This window comes from Athene noctua, chromosome 7, assembly GCF_965140245.1.
Source record: "Athene noctua chromosome 7, bAthNoc1.hap1.1, whole genome shotgun sequence".
NCBI classification, from domain to species: domain Eukaryota; kingdom Metazoa; phylum Chordata; class Aves; order Strigiformes; family Strigidae; genus Athene; species Athene noctua.
Genome location: NC_134043.1, coordinates 22,079,798 through 22,094,232, shown reverse-complemented (window position 1 = coordinate 22,094,232; position 14,435 = coordinate 22,079,798). Strand labels below are relative to the sequence as shown.

Below are 14,435 nucleotides of genomic sequence, written 5' to 3'. Positions count from 1 at the left end.
CTTTTACATTACACACACACACCAATTTTATACCTCTCAGTTTTTATGCTATAAAAATTTGCATATTTATGTAATATTAATCAGGCACCAAATTTTGCTATTTTGAATATTCAGCAAAGAAGAGCAAAACTATGCTTCCTGGCCTGCTGCCACTCCAATGACTCATCTTTGCTGACATACAAGCTAATGGGAGTGAAGATTTAGAGTTGCCGTTTCATAGAGAAAATGGATTTGGAAGAGACAAGCTCACAGGTCCCAAGCTTCATCTCTGCTAACCCTGACTCCCACACACAATGCCCACAGTACAGCTAAGAACTATGAAACAGTCTCCAGGCTCTGTGATTATAGGTGTATGTAGGGGTAACTATTAGGAGTATGTACATGAATGCTTTGGTCTGGAAATAGGATGGTCTTAAAAATCAAATATCATATACACCACACTGAACTACTTGCACACCCAAATAAATAAACGTGTTCTTTTGCTGATTAAGGGAGAGGAGAAGCAGAGGGATTGACAGTGTAACCACTCCATCTTGACACAGGAGCACACAGCACACTGTTGACTGCTGCATTCCCATAATAGACAATCCCTCTGCCTTCATGAGTCTATGCTGGTATTTTCCATCCCAGCAGCAAACCTCACCCACAGCTATAACCTGCTGCCCTCATTAGCTCAATATTCCATATCAAGGGAGTCAGCATCAACAACAGAAACTATTGTGCAACTCTCTTCCCTTTCCCTCTTTCCCAAATCTATTGGCTTTGATTTTTACCCTGCTTTTAGCTCACTGGGCCAGTGATACTCTATAATACAGGATTCAGACAACATGCAACCTAAAGTGGCATGGAAGTGCTGCTGTCACCTAATGTATACAGGAATTAAAGGACACATCCAGAACAGGGCACAAATTACCACAGCTGTAAAGCAGGGCTCAAGTTTTGACACTTGCTAGGTAACTTATCGCTGTGTTGGTAATCTCTTCTGGGACTCTTGACAGTCAGACAGCATGAGGTGTGTATTAGCAACATTTACACAGACTTCAGCTCTATGATGTCTGATTCCTACTAGCCATGTCAAACTTTAATTTATAATTTGCCTAGTCCTAGCAAGGGTTTCCTGCACAGTGTGACACTTGACTGCAATACTTCACAGAAATCACTGGGACAATGTGAACCTCTGGTTTCTGAGCTTCAGTTCCAGTTATAAACAGTGTTGTCTCAAAACACTTCAGGCTGAAAAGTGTGGACGTTCCAAAACTTGACTACCATAGTAAGGATGTAAAGGATGGGAAAATCTGGACCTTGCTATTTTCAGATGTCTCAAGAGAAAAAAGCATATTGAGCAGGTGCTTCTAGTTAAATGTGTGAAGACTAATAACCTCCTTCAAAACCATGCACTCTGGCCAAGATTAATCTTCTCTTTGTTGACTATTCAGCAAAGCAAGCACATAGCAGTGATCTGGTAAAGTTTGTCTTTGAAGAACAAAAAATTTCAAGTCAGCAGTGCTTTCTTTGACATTTCAAATAATAGAGGGAAGTTTAAATGCTGGAACCACAGCTGAACACATAAAGCAGCTCACAGAATCACAGAATGGCTGAGGTTGGAAGGGACCTCTGGACACTGTAGCAGGCTGCCCAGGACCATGTCCAGATAATTCTTGAGTAACTCTAAGGATGGAGACTCCACAACCTTGCTGGGCAACCTGTGCCAGTGCTCGGTCACCCTCACTGTGAGAAAGTGTTTCCTTATGTTCAGATGGAACCTCCTGTGTTTCAGTTTGTGTTCATGGCCTCTGGTCCTGGGACTGGGCACCACTGAAAGCCTGGCTCAGTCTTCTTTACACTTTCCCTTCATATATTTGTATATATTGATAATACCCACCCTGATTCCATTTCCTGTGCTAAACAGTCCCACCTGTCTCAGCCTTTCCTCAGGTGAGAGGTGCTCCAGACCCTTAATCAATCTTCGTGATTCTTTGCTGGACTGTCTCCAGTAGCTTTGTACCTCTCTGGTATCTCTCCTGCCCAGAACTGGAGACACTACTGCAGGTGTGGCCTCACCAGTGCTGAGTAGAGCGGAAGGATCACCTTCCTCAACCTGCTGATAACACCCCTCCTAATACAGTCCGGGATGCCCTTAGCCGCCTTTGCCGCAAGGGCACATTGCTGGCTCATGTTCAACTTGGTGTCCACCAGGACACCCAGTTCCTTTTATGCAAAGCTGCTTTCCAGCCGGTCAGCCCCCAGCATACACTGGTGCAGGGCTTTGCACTTCCCTTTGCTGAAGTTCCCGAGGTTCCTGTGGGGCCATTTCTCCAGCCTGTTGAGGTTCCTTCTTTCTGGATGGCTGCACAACCCTCTGGTGTATCAGCCACTCCTCCCAGGTTGGAACGTGAGCAAACGTGCTGAGGGTGCACTCTGCCCCATCATCCAGATCATCAGTGAAGGTGTTGAATGGAACTGGACTCAGTATTGATCTCTAGGGTACACTGCTAGTTACTGGCCCCCAACTGGAGTTCAGACCACTGATCACCACTCTCTGGGTCTGCCAGCTCAGCCAGTTTTCAATCCAATTCACTGTTTGCTCATCCAGCCCATAGGTTATCAGCTTCTCTCTCAGGATCTGGGAAGCAGTGTCAAAAGCCTCACTGAAGTCGAGGCAGACTATATCCATTGCTCTATCCTCATCTACCAAGCCAGTCATTTCACCATAGAAGGTTATCAGGTTGGTCAAGTACAACTTCCCCTTTGTGAACTCGTCTAGTTGTCACCTGACCGAGCTTTCCCTGTAGCAGTCTAGTGGCAGAACTGCATTGATGGAATTGGGTCCTCCCTCCACTTCCCAATATAAACCAGAATGCAACAGCCAGATGAAATCCTATGAACAGGACTGCCACCATTTTTCCTATCTGAGATCATGCAAGTAGAAAAACTAGCTTACTACATTTATAGTAATTCAGTGAATGGCCAAGTCAGCTTCAAGAAAGAACTGAGGAAAGGGAAGCAAAGCTGTTTAAGAAACAAATAAATGCTCCTTAGAAAAAGTAACAAGCATTTTCAAACATGCAGTGCGTGTGTCTATCCATTTGCTCCTTTTGTCATGGTCCTTCACCAACTCACAGCACAGTAGGGACCAGGCATTAATTATCACATTATCTTTGCAGTCATTAAATGCTAAATGAGACTTCTACATTGGACTGTTAAGCAGAGTTGATGACACAGCTCCTTAGGGGCACCTTGGTCTATCCTGTTTGCATTAACAAATCCCAAAGAGATACCACTATAGAGGATCTGAAAGGAAACTGTGGTTGAGAGGTTGATATTGGCATCTGTAAATCCTCTGCATGCTTAAATAAGGAGCTTGGTAATCTCTCTAAATAAAACTCTGCAAAGGCTAACATTTCTGGCATTCTTGGTGCTTCCCAAAACCCAAACTGTCACTGTTATCTTCTGATGCAATGACGGGCTCCTCTTGCTTTCACAGGGATAAAGAGATTTGCATTAGTTCTGTTCATACAAGAGAAAGGAAGGATTCAGAACACAAAAGAGTGAGGACAACACCTTCTCCCAGCTCTCCTCATATGTAAGGCACAGGTTACAGAGAAAGTTGAACAGGTTTCTACACTGAAGTACATCAGTGTATTTCCTACCTAGCCAGCTGCCTTCTGGATGTTGAAGACCCTCGCTAAAGAATCGAACGTCTATGTCCTGCCTGTGTGCATGCACATGTGTGTACCTAGAAGAGAGAGTATGTGCACATGCAAGCAGCTGCCTATATCTGGGGAGAGGTGAGATTACAGTAACATCTGTATAGATGTATGTATTATACAGCTTCTTTAGGACCCCCAGTTCAAAGGAGGGGAGGAAAACGAGTAGCCTGCAGTATTGCAATCTGCATGGCAATAAAATCCTTATACTGATTTCAGCGAGCCAGACTTTCCTTATCTCACTGTGCTTTTCTTTAAGCTGAACATGTTCACAAAGGGTGCACTGAAAGCTAATGAGAAGATCCTAGCTTCAAGCTTAGCTTCTGGTCAGTGTCTTCGGTGACTAGTATTTTACTTCTCCTCTAACTTCTTGCCAACAGAGGCGACCAACTGCTAACCTGAAGTTATGTGGTTTCCAACCCACTTCCACATTAAAACCAGCAGAAGCCACATATGTTTCTTGCCTAGCACACAGTAAACACAATGTGATTCTAGCAAATAGGCTATTTCAGCGCCTGGTTATGTCTGAAACTCTCCTTGGTGCTTTGGGAAACAAAGTAATGTCAATAAATTATGTTCAATTGCAACATAGTTATTTCCAAGCTTGTTTGATGCTTAGCATTTGAGGAAAACGATATGCTTACTCACCATAAGGGATATATGCCAAGCCTACTGACAATGAAGACAATGGCAAATGTAAGGAACAGAAGGTCACTCAGTTTTTGACACTTGCAATAGTTTGCCATTTTGGCAGCCTGTAAAAGAAAGAAATGTCTGTTTACTTCTGTGAGGATAACTGAGTTCTCTTGTATTGTGTGTAAGCTGTAAGAAGAAATCAATTTTTTATGAAATTGCTAACATTTTCATTGGGCCATCTCACAGTGACCTCATAACTTCTCTCCACCAAGCAGCTGGAAAATGTCTTCTCAGAAAACACCCAGACTGAATAAAACCACAGTACATCTCTCATTTCTTCCTTCTCCATGCAATTTCCTTTTTGAAATCCTACAATTTCAGATTCTGAAAACTCTTCTAGACCTTTTATTGAACCCCATTGTGTTTATGCTGTCCTTGTCCCCAACCTCTTTACATACCCATCTCTCACCTTTCCAGTATGCTCCACTTGCATTTTCAGCATCCATCCATCTTCCACCTGCCCCATGCTCTCTGACCTTCTAGTGTTTGCTACATATAAACTTTGTCCCAAATCCTCTACTATGCCCCATGTCCTACGTTCTCCTACAGCTTCTCCCTTCCTGCCCTATACAGAACAGTCTCCACCTCAAAGATTACAGCCCTCCCCTTCAAATCTTTTCCAAGCTTCTCTTGCCCTCTTTCCAACTTTTGCTTTCCAACTTGTTGCCCTATGCCTATTTTTACATGCTTCTCTCATTTGTCTTCATGCAGTCTTCTGACTCCTACTCATTGAAGAAGTCACTAACTATTCTTCACTCAAACTGCTCATTAAAACACTGATCTTCCCTGAAGTTTCTTTGTCCTCTTCTCCCAGAAAAAAACAGCATGTACACGCAAGATTGTTTTAAGACATCTATGCTGCATCCACAATGTTCATGTGCGTTAGCACATGATTTTAAAACATCTGCTTCAAGGCAGAGACAGTCTGTCTTTATGCTTTCTGCAAATGTATCCAGGGAATCACTGTACAATGAAGTACATGAAGAGCCTGATTTTATGTCCACTTAAGTCACTGGGAATCATTTTAAAGCCCTGCCTCTGAGGGGACCTGTATCCAGCTTCCATATTGAGAAGATGCTTTCTTGTTCAGACTTTCCAGAGGGCTAAGAGGGAGCAAAATTACCACTAATATGTATACAGAATACTGTTCTGAATGCAGAATTCAAACCAGAGAATTACCTAAAATAATGAGAAGCACTCTTGCATTCTGTCTGATTTTTTTGGCATGAACACACCAAACCTCAGACAATCTGGGTGCCAAAATCAACCTGCACTTTTGGATGTTACCTAACTTCTGCAATGTTTTCACTCAACACCTGAATATAAAGGGTATTCCTCACTAACAGAGAACAAGCTAGGAAGCTCAACAAAACATGAGGAAAGCCACCACTGCTGCAAAGAAAACATAACACTTCCAAATTAGTCTTACATTCTAGTGGACAAAAACGAGTTTCCTAGCAGTTTGTAGTAATAGTCTGGCTTAAGGAAAAGAGAACACTTTGGTGCTAACACGCAAAACAGGAGTTACTAATGCCTTGATTTTCAGATGACTGAAAGTTCAGATAGGAATTTTGGATGTATTTCCATGGTGGTAGTCTAAAAAAGCTGCTTTCATAGTCTGTGGAGCTGATACTGCTATAGTAACTTGTAGTGGTATCATGCCATTTCTCAAAACAGTACAGCTGTTAAGTCATCAGTTCTCAAATAACAAATCTACAAATGATATTGATAAGGAGGGACTACCAAAAAAGGGAAAGAGTATGTAGTTGTTGGATGGAATTTGGCCACCTAAGACAACACAATTTTGAAAGCATGAAAACCATGACTACAACTGGGTAACAGAGCTCTTCCAGATACTCTTACTAGTCTATCTAAATGCATTTATTTTACAGTGCAGCTATTTGCCTTGGTCTGAAGGGCCCATTCCCTGCTTTTTTAGAAAAGTGTGCTAGAAGATAGCTGGAACCTGACAGAAAGGATTCAGGCTGAACTGTCAGCTATGTGAGGCTCATACACTAGAAGCCTACCAAACTTCCAACTACTCACATCCATCCACTGGCATCAAAACTGTCATAGTGTTCATTAACTGAAGCTGAAAAGTCTCAAGGTCCACAAATAGGTGGGAATTTAAGTGCTTCAGCAGGTTAGGTCACAGTGTTTCCAACCCACAAGCTGTACTGCAGTGCAAAGATAACCAAAACTCCATAAATAACTCAGCTTGGGATTCTGAAAGTTGTCTCTCAGTAGCTTAGGTTTCAGTTTAAGCTAATGTAATGGCTTCCTAGGTAAGCAAATTACTCTATGTTGTCTGTCCTGCCATGGCTAGGCTGCTTTGAGTATCCAAGACAACATTCATTCAGACCTAAGAGAACAGCTATGTATTCCTGAAAATCCTACTATGACTCTTCTGTACCTGCACATGCCTTATGACCTATGGAAAAAACCTCACCTCCAGAATATACTTTCTGCAATAAGAACAGCAAAAATGTTTCATTCCAGCTTTCCACTGGATATGTTTCATTCTGAAATGGTAGGTGGAAAGAGTCTAGTGGCCTCTGAAAATACTTTTTAATTTTTACAAATACATAATATGTAAAACAGGCCCGGTGCACAAGTGACCCATCATGGCAAGATATTTTATCAGCTTCTTTTGCAGTTTGATAATTTTCTTCCTCTGCACTGACTTTCCCCTCAGTAATGCCAGCAGTGTGTAAGAGTCCGTCTCCTCTCATATGGCACCGGGGCTGTGACCCACTGCCCTAGCAGAAAAATATCTGTTGAGTGAGTTGTAACGGTCCTCCTAGGAAATGCTGCTTAGGGCTTGTGACTATCTTTCCTACACTTCAGAGTAGCTTTAGTGTTTCCAGACAGAGCAGACTGAACGAATGGACTGGAAAGACCACTAAAGTATGTGTCCCATGGGGAAATGTATATGCTGAATGTCTTAAATCGTATGAGAATACCAGCAATTTCTCTTTGTCTTAGCCAATGAATGAACAGAGAAACTGAGCAAAAATATGTATCTCACTGTGTTCAAGGTTAGGGTTTTGACTAGCCTATTACAGCTGCCCTCCAGTGGTTTTATAGTTCCAAGACACTGATCTGATCTGGAATGAACACCTTCAAGTACATCCTGGTGGTGAGAAAAGAAGAATTAAGAAAATTTGGGTGAACCCACAGCCAACAGAATGGATCTACATACATTGCTAAACCAGAAAAATTAACTGGTAAAGACGTAATTATTTCTAACAGGAGAAATCCAGATTCTCTGTTGCTTTCTATCTCAGGCAGTCATGTGCCTTCTAGATTAAAAAAAAAAAGATTAAAAAATAAAACCAGATTTACAGCACTATTGAATCAGAATGGCAGGATTTTGATTCTGCAATAGGTGACTCACACAGTGAGACTATATTCTTTCATAACAGGATCCTTATAACTACTTTAATAAAAAATAATTTCAGATAAAATAGTTATTAACTTTGGTTTGATCCTGATGGAGAGTTCACGGACAGCCCAATCCCACCATCACCCAGTGCTGTCTAAAAAATGATGCAGGATGAAAACATCTTTTTATTGCCACTATGGAAGTTACAGACCATCTTGACTTAAAAGAATTTCAATCATCCCTTCTTTTCCAAAGCCAGCTACTTAACACTTGCATCTGCATGCAGAGGCATGGAAACTTGGAAAAACCTGGGGACCAGGTGAGCTCACTGCCTGTATACAGCTACTAAATTGTCCACTACCCTCTTCCCAGCAAAGCACAGCACAAACAAATCGTGACACCTTGATTCTTTTGGAGACAGGGTTCTTACGCACCACCATGTCAGAGGGGTCAAGAACCAGGAGCTTCTATCCTGCAGTCACCACTTTCCAGATTTTGCAATTTTGAGCTTTTGACTTTACCATGTTATATTTAAAAATCTGTGTATAACCCTCCCTGGCATGCAACGCATTACCAGTCTCTGCTCTGTACAAGCAACTTATCAAGGCATAAACCAGCCTGAAGTCACAAACATGTACTGCTACAAGTGTAATATATTTCAGCATGGAAATACACTATATTAATCACCATTACCATCTTGAATTGGATTCTTTGATTAGGAAATACTTGTTCTGCATAGCAAATAGATCTACCTACTGACATGCTAGCTCTCTCAATAGTGAATACTGTATACAGACACTGATGACATATGTATTATCTCACCTCTAGGACAACATCGGCTGCATCATGGAGACATAAGGTCAAGGTTCCCACTCGTGTCAGATTGGTTACATATGAGAAGGTTATCAGAGTGACTGTTACAATGTGATGTGTAAACATAATGCCAAAGTCCTAGAGCAGCAAGAAGCAGGGAAAAAAAAAAAACAAAACCAAACAATGAAGCAAACAGTGAGATTCAGTACTCATACAAAAATGGATGGATGTTTTTTTTAAACCCAGCATTATGGTTATGTTACATAAAGATCCTGCTACATAAGTGCATTAAATACTTTACTATATATTTTACTTTGAATAAAAATAATAATTGTATGCTAGCAACATGCAAAAATACTATTAAAAGCTAGGTAATATCTACACTTCTCAGTTCATAGTAATTTAACCTAATGAAGTAAACACTTGTGGCTGAAGTTACTTTGAAAAGGCATATGTACATACAAATCAAATTACACCATATTTTTTTATACATCAAGCAACATACAATATTCAAAATAATGCACCATTCACAAGAGTCCAAACAGCTACAAAGGAATGAGAAACACATTTCCACCACACCAGGAGTTATCGTCACCTGCCAAGCACAACTGAGAGCTTTCACACAGCTGAGAATCCCAGTTTCAGTTTTTCATTTGTTTGTTTTTAATGAAGCTGCTTTGTCTTCACACTGTGACAGGGTCAGAAAGTCTTCAAATGAGCTGGTACAGCTCCTCCTACTCAGATCTAATCTGCTGCCTCCCAAATGATGCAGGTTAGGCTGGTCTCCAGATCAGTAACTCTTATTTGGCCAGCAAGTAACTGTTACTACTGAAAAATACCAGGACTGGTGAAGATCCTGTAACATCACATTCCCAGATACATGCCAAGGGGCAGACAAAGCAGAGGGAATGACCTCTCTGCCTGGCCTAGACTCCCAGACTGATTACTGAGAGAACAGGACATGCAGAGATAAGACTCTTCTCTGCAAGGTACCAAGTAAGTAAAAAAAAATAGTCTTGCTGGAGTTTGCAGAACTATTCACACAGCTTTGAGAAAGTGATATCAAAACCCTGAAGATCTCAGGCATCATTTGACTGGGGAGTTTCTCCATGCACCAGGTGCAAAGTTACTACCACAGCTCTCAGCAGATGTAGTGGCTCTCATGCAGGGCTGTCTGCAGTGAGAGAGATCCAGAGAGCCAGAAGCAGCAGCTCCTCGAAGCAGCCTGCTTGCCAAGCATCTTTCTGGCAGCTTTTGTGGGCCAGTCCTGCTGAGCTGTAGTATTCTTCAGCAGTCATATCAAGCCATCGCTTTAAATCCATTTTCTTAAAGCAGGTTGAACAAAAAGAGAATTAAAGGCTGTTTCCCATTCTATGGGTCTTAAGGTAAAACAGGGGTATGACATCTTAGTAATTTCAGTAACTACAAACCCACACATAGGGATCATTTCACCATACCATAATCAAAACAACAAAGCACCTACCTTATTCCCTGGGATTAGAGGTAAACTACTAGCACTGCCACACGGCCATACTGCAGCCTAGCTCTTTACCTGCTTTAGCTGCAAATGCTGTGGCACCGTTCTTCATTTTTCTTCTAACTGCAATTATGTTAGCACATAGGCAGTCCAAATGGGGGAAGAAGCCAAATAGAAAATTTCCTCTGTTTTTATAGCTGACACATTCATGTTCTACAAATATGAGATTCTAGTCCCTCTTAGGAACTCTTCAAGGCATTCCTGACAATATGGATTATTCCTAAGCAGTCCTGATGCTTTTGGGCAGCAGTCTTCTGCACTTCTGCATGAGTCTCCTTACAGAAATGCTGCCCAGGGAAGTCCTCTAATAATGTTTCTTAAAAGAGACAGTTATCTAACTTTGCCAGCTCTGAAACAGAGATGCTGGACTGACCTACTGAAAATTGTTTAAAAAAAGTAGCAGTGATATAAATAGGACTACTTTTGTTATTCTGGTCCTTTCTTTCCTGTTTGTGACACTTCTTTACGTTAGCAATTAATACTATGCTTTGAAGATGTTACCTGTTAGATTTTAATTATATATAAGGGTAATGAATACATAGACACTAACGGTACAAGTCCTCATTAATGTCAAGTGGTACTTGTGTTCCCAGTTTACTCAAGCACTTTTACCCATGCACTGCAGAAGAGCAGTTGTACAGGAATGGGCTTTTTCTATTTTTTTAAGATGTATTTCTAACTGTATATATGTTTGTGCAAGATGCATTTATTTACAGCAGATTTGTAGCCTCCAGTTGTAACTGCTGAAAGATGTCATATGCCTGCATCATGAAAAAATGTGGCTGAGGAGAAAGAACATACTCCTGATACCATCAGTGGGAATAACACAGAGCAGACAACAGAGAAACCCCATGGGCCTCAACTTGTAGACAGGCCCTGTAGAATCAAGGCTTCTGCTACCCATGTTTGTTTAACGTGTCACACTGACTAAACTGCCAAGTGGCTGGCTATGCAGCATTAGTGTCCCTGATGAGCAAAACATCATCTTCATTAGTCGCTTCAGCTTCTGGAAATGGGCTGTGTTATATATCAACAAGGAAAGGGAATATCACCAGCTAAAGGTTTCAACCACTACACTTCTAGTAAAGGTCTGCAAAACGTACACAGTCTAAATTCCTTTCCTCTGAAACAAAATAAATCAGCTCCATGACTCTTTTTTTATTGAGTTGGAAGAAAGAGATCCAGGATCCAGATTTAGTGAAAAACAGCATAAATTTTCTAGAATCAAAATGGGATATTCAAGAAAATTAGCAGCTACAGATTATTTTATTTTGGGAATGAGTAAACTGTCATTTTTTAAAACAAGTAAACCACAGAAGCTCTAGGAATTGCCAAATGCTTGGAACTAGAAGGTGTGAATATACAGAAAGGTCTCCCAGATCTTCTAAAAACTGTTAACACACTGATTGACTAGAAACGTTATACATTCCCTTAAATACACCTGTCAAATATTTTTCTGTCAAACAATACTTCAGGTATCCAGAAAGCATGTAAATAAACCTCACAGCTTTTAAAACTCATCAGGGATTTGTGAGAGTAACAAAGTTCCCTGACCTAATTTTTCTTCTGTGTTTAACAGAGGAGGAATATGGGAAACTGGACAGAGATGATAAAAAGCCATACCATACCATGTTGCAGTCTTTGAAAATGAAAACCCTTAAGGGCAGAACATCATTACAGCAACATAGTAGATATTTATGAAGCAAACAACATGCCATTACAAAACTATAAAAGTTCGCTGACTTAATGTCAATGGTAGGTATGTGCAACAGCCTAGTTTGCTTACACCTCTTCAACCAGTCAAAGATATCTGGTGGAATTTGTAACACCTAAATAAAGATAAACGTGTATTTGAAAGTCAGCAAACCAAGTGGAAGTCATTTTAAAGTAATTAATTTACTATTAGAGAAGAATAAAACAGAGTTGGAAAGCAGCAAGTACACTTCTCTTGAGCTACAGTGAGTAAAAGACCAGTGTTGGAGTTAGGCCAGTGCTGAGGGCTGGTGCTTTCAGAGAAGGCCTACCGCCCCTCACCTTGAGAGAAACCCAGCAGCATAAAAGCAGTTGCCTGAATTCCTGCAGTGCACAAGGCTGCCAGGGCACTTTTGATCATCCCAGACTACAACACAGCCACTGCTGAATTTAAAGTATCTAAAACGATAACCAAGACTTAGATAAAAGTATTCCTCTCATAGTAATATGAAAACATCAACAGGTTGCTAAAGCTGAGAACAGTTCTCAGGCTGAAAACTGTTAATCTGCTCTATATGTCATAAGGTATAATGACAGCATCTGATATTAGCTGGCAAATTTCCTGCTTCTCCAGCTAAACAGAGCCTTATTTAATATGGGCACCATTTCACACATTGCATGAAGTTTCCACATTTTTTACACTCAACCTAATCTTTAAAAGAGAACTATTATGGTGCTGCAAGAGCTGATGTCTCTGTCAAGCTTGTAGTATTTTTTGTCAACTGCTGTAAGCTCCTGGTGCTAACATTTTTCAGCCTGTGGGTTTCCTTGACAGCTTGCACTCACCCCTGGCCACAGAACAGTTTTACTGTGTGACACCAGCACACGGCTACATTTCTCCAGTCTGATCTTCCTAGTTAGCATTTTTGTTAAAAGAACTGTCTCCACACTCCAAATTGGTCAGTGATCTAATATGTTATTTATAAATATGGCATCTCTACCGTCTCCTGCAGGGTGCTTATAATGAAAGGCTTTTGACTTGCTATCACTGCACTACACATATTGTGCTCCTGCTCTCTGCTGGACACTGGATGTTCTCAGACACAGCAATGCATGGGACACTGCTTTGACCAGGTGTTGTGGGTTTAAGCACTGCAAATATGCAGCAGGGGTGTTAGCTGTTAGCTAAGCACTTCCCCACCTTCCACAGTAGACTTCTGCAAAGTCTTCCTGATAACCAGTCATTTATATGTAACTGAGAAACAGACTTGCAAACGATTGTTTACTTGCACCTGTATTACGGACAGGATCAAGCTTTAGTTCTGTGCTCAGCTCACCAACGGGAACAAACTCTCCAAGTCATGAGGGAAAAAGCTACAGCATTTGTTCATGAAATGTCTTAAATGAGAAAGGTATTACTGACCATCCTAGTGTCCCTTTTCAGAAGCGTACTTCAGCATTAAACCTAGGTGCTGTTCAGGTAGCCTCCAACTACTTTTCACATGAGCAAAGCAACTAGTCAGGAATCAATTCAATATTCTTTAAAGATGTATCGTACTGCAAAATTGGAGTACTGTTGCGATTGCAATGTTACATGTTCCTCTCCCTCATGAGGTACACAAAGAAAATAAAATATAACCAATGGCACAATGCAGAGGGCTGAATATGAATGTAGGGGGACTAGTGAGACACAATACATTTCTGCAGCAATAACCTGAACAAATCTGTAAGATTGCTGCAGAAGTTTAGCTTTGGTTGATATATTGTCAAATGGCTATTCAGTACTGCTGGCACCTGCAGCTTATCTGTATTTGTCAGTGCTACTCCTGATTTAAATTTACCTCCACTATCATACAGCTCCATTGAGCAGTTTTTTTGTATCTGTTTTTTGAAACAGTGAAGTTTTACTCATTTCAAGCTCACAATTAACAGAATGTTTAGCATCTACAGACAATGTAAGCATGGGATTTGCATGCCTTTATCCTAAATTGATTGGTTTGTTTACAATTTACCATCCAATTCAATTTCTTGAGATTTCTACTTCTAGGAAAATTTGGAAATTCAAATAGAGAGGTGTTTTTCTATATATGTAGCTCTGACACAAGACTCCTAGGAGCACACTGTGTTCCAAATAGCAGATAAATTTATTCAGGACATACCAGATCCTTTATTTATCTTTTCAGAGTTACGCTTCTGCTAAAATTCTAGTAAACAGGGATTTTTCCCATTAGCATAGCCTACAATCATTTAATTAAATGATTAGGAGGAGAAGGAGACACATAAAAATATAAAATCCTTCCAAATGCTTTAAACAAGTAGTTTTGCAACATTAAAAAACCCTGCAAGAATAGCTCAATGGACTGTTATTACAGAATGACTGTCGTGCTGCCTGTTCTGTAATGGACAGCACTCTCCTTGGAGGAGAGAACTTGGATGAAGGAATATGGAACAGGTTGCTACTGATACTGGAAAAATGTTTTTATCCGGCCAGAGTTTTATTTTCTTGATTAATAGCCCCTTAATAGCAATGCTCAGTTACTTGAAAATTCATAACTGTAGAGGTAAGATTAAATGTAACATCACTTTTTAATATTAAATGTATCCC

General features: G+C 40.6%; 1 protein-coding gene across 4 annotated transcripts in view; it reads right to left on the bottom strand.

The window, feature by feature from the left end:
* Positions 1–14,435, bottom strand: part of CERS6 (ceramide synthase 6) — a 128,884-nt gene that overhangs the window by 21,370 nt on the left and 93,079 nt on the right. For all 4 annotated transcript variants that reach the window (XM_074910679.1, XM_074910680.1, XM_074910681.1 and 1 more), the window contains 2 exons: positions 8,611–8,739; positions 4,356–4,462 (listed from right to left, as the gene is read on the bottom strand). In XM_074910679.1, coding sequence (XP_074766780.1) covers positions 4,356–4,462; positions 8,611–8,739 — 236 coding nt within the window. The remainder of the gene's footprint in view (positions 1–4,355; positions 4,463–8,610; positions 8,740–14,435) is intronic.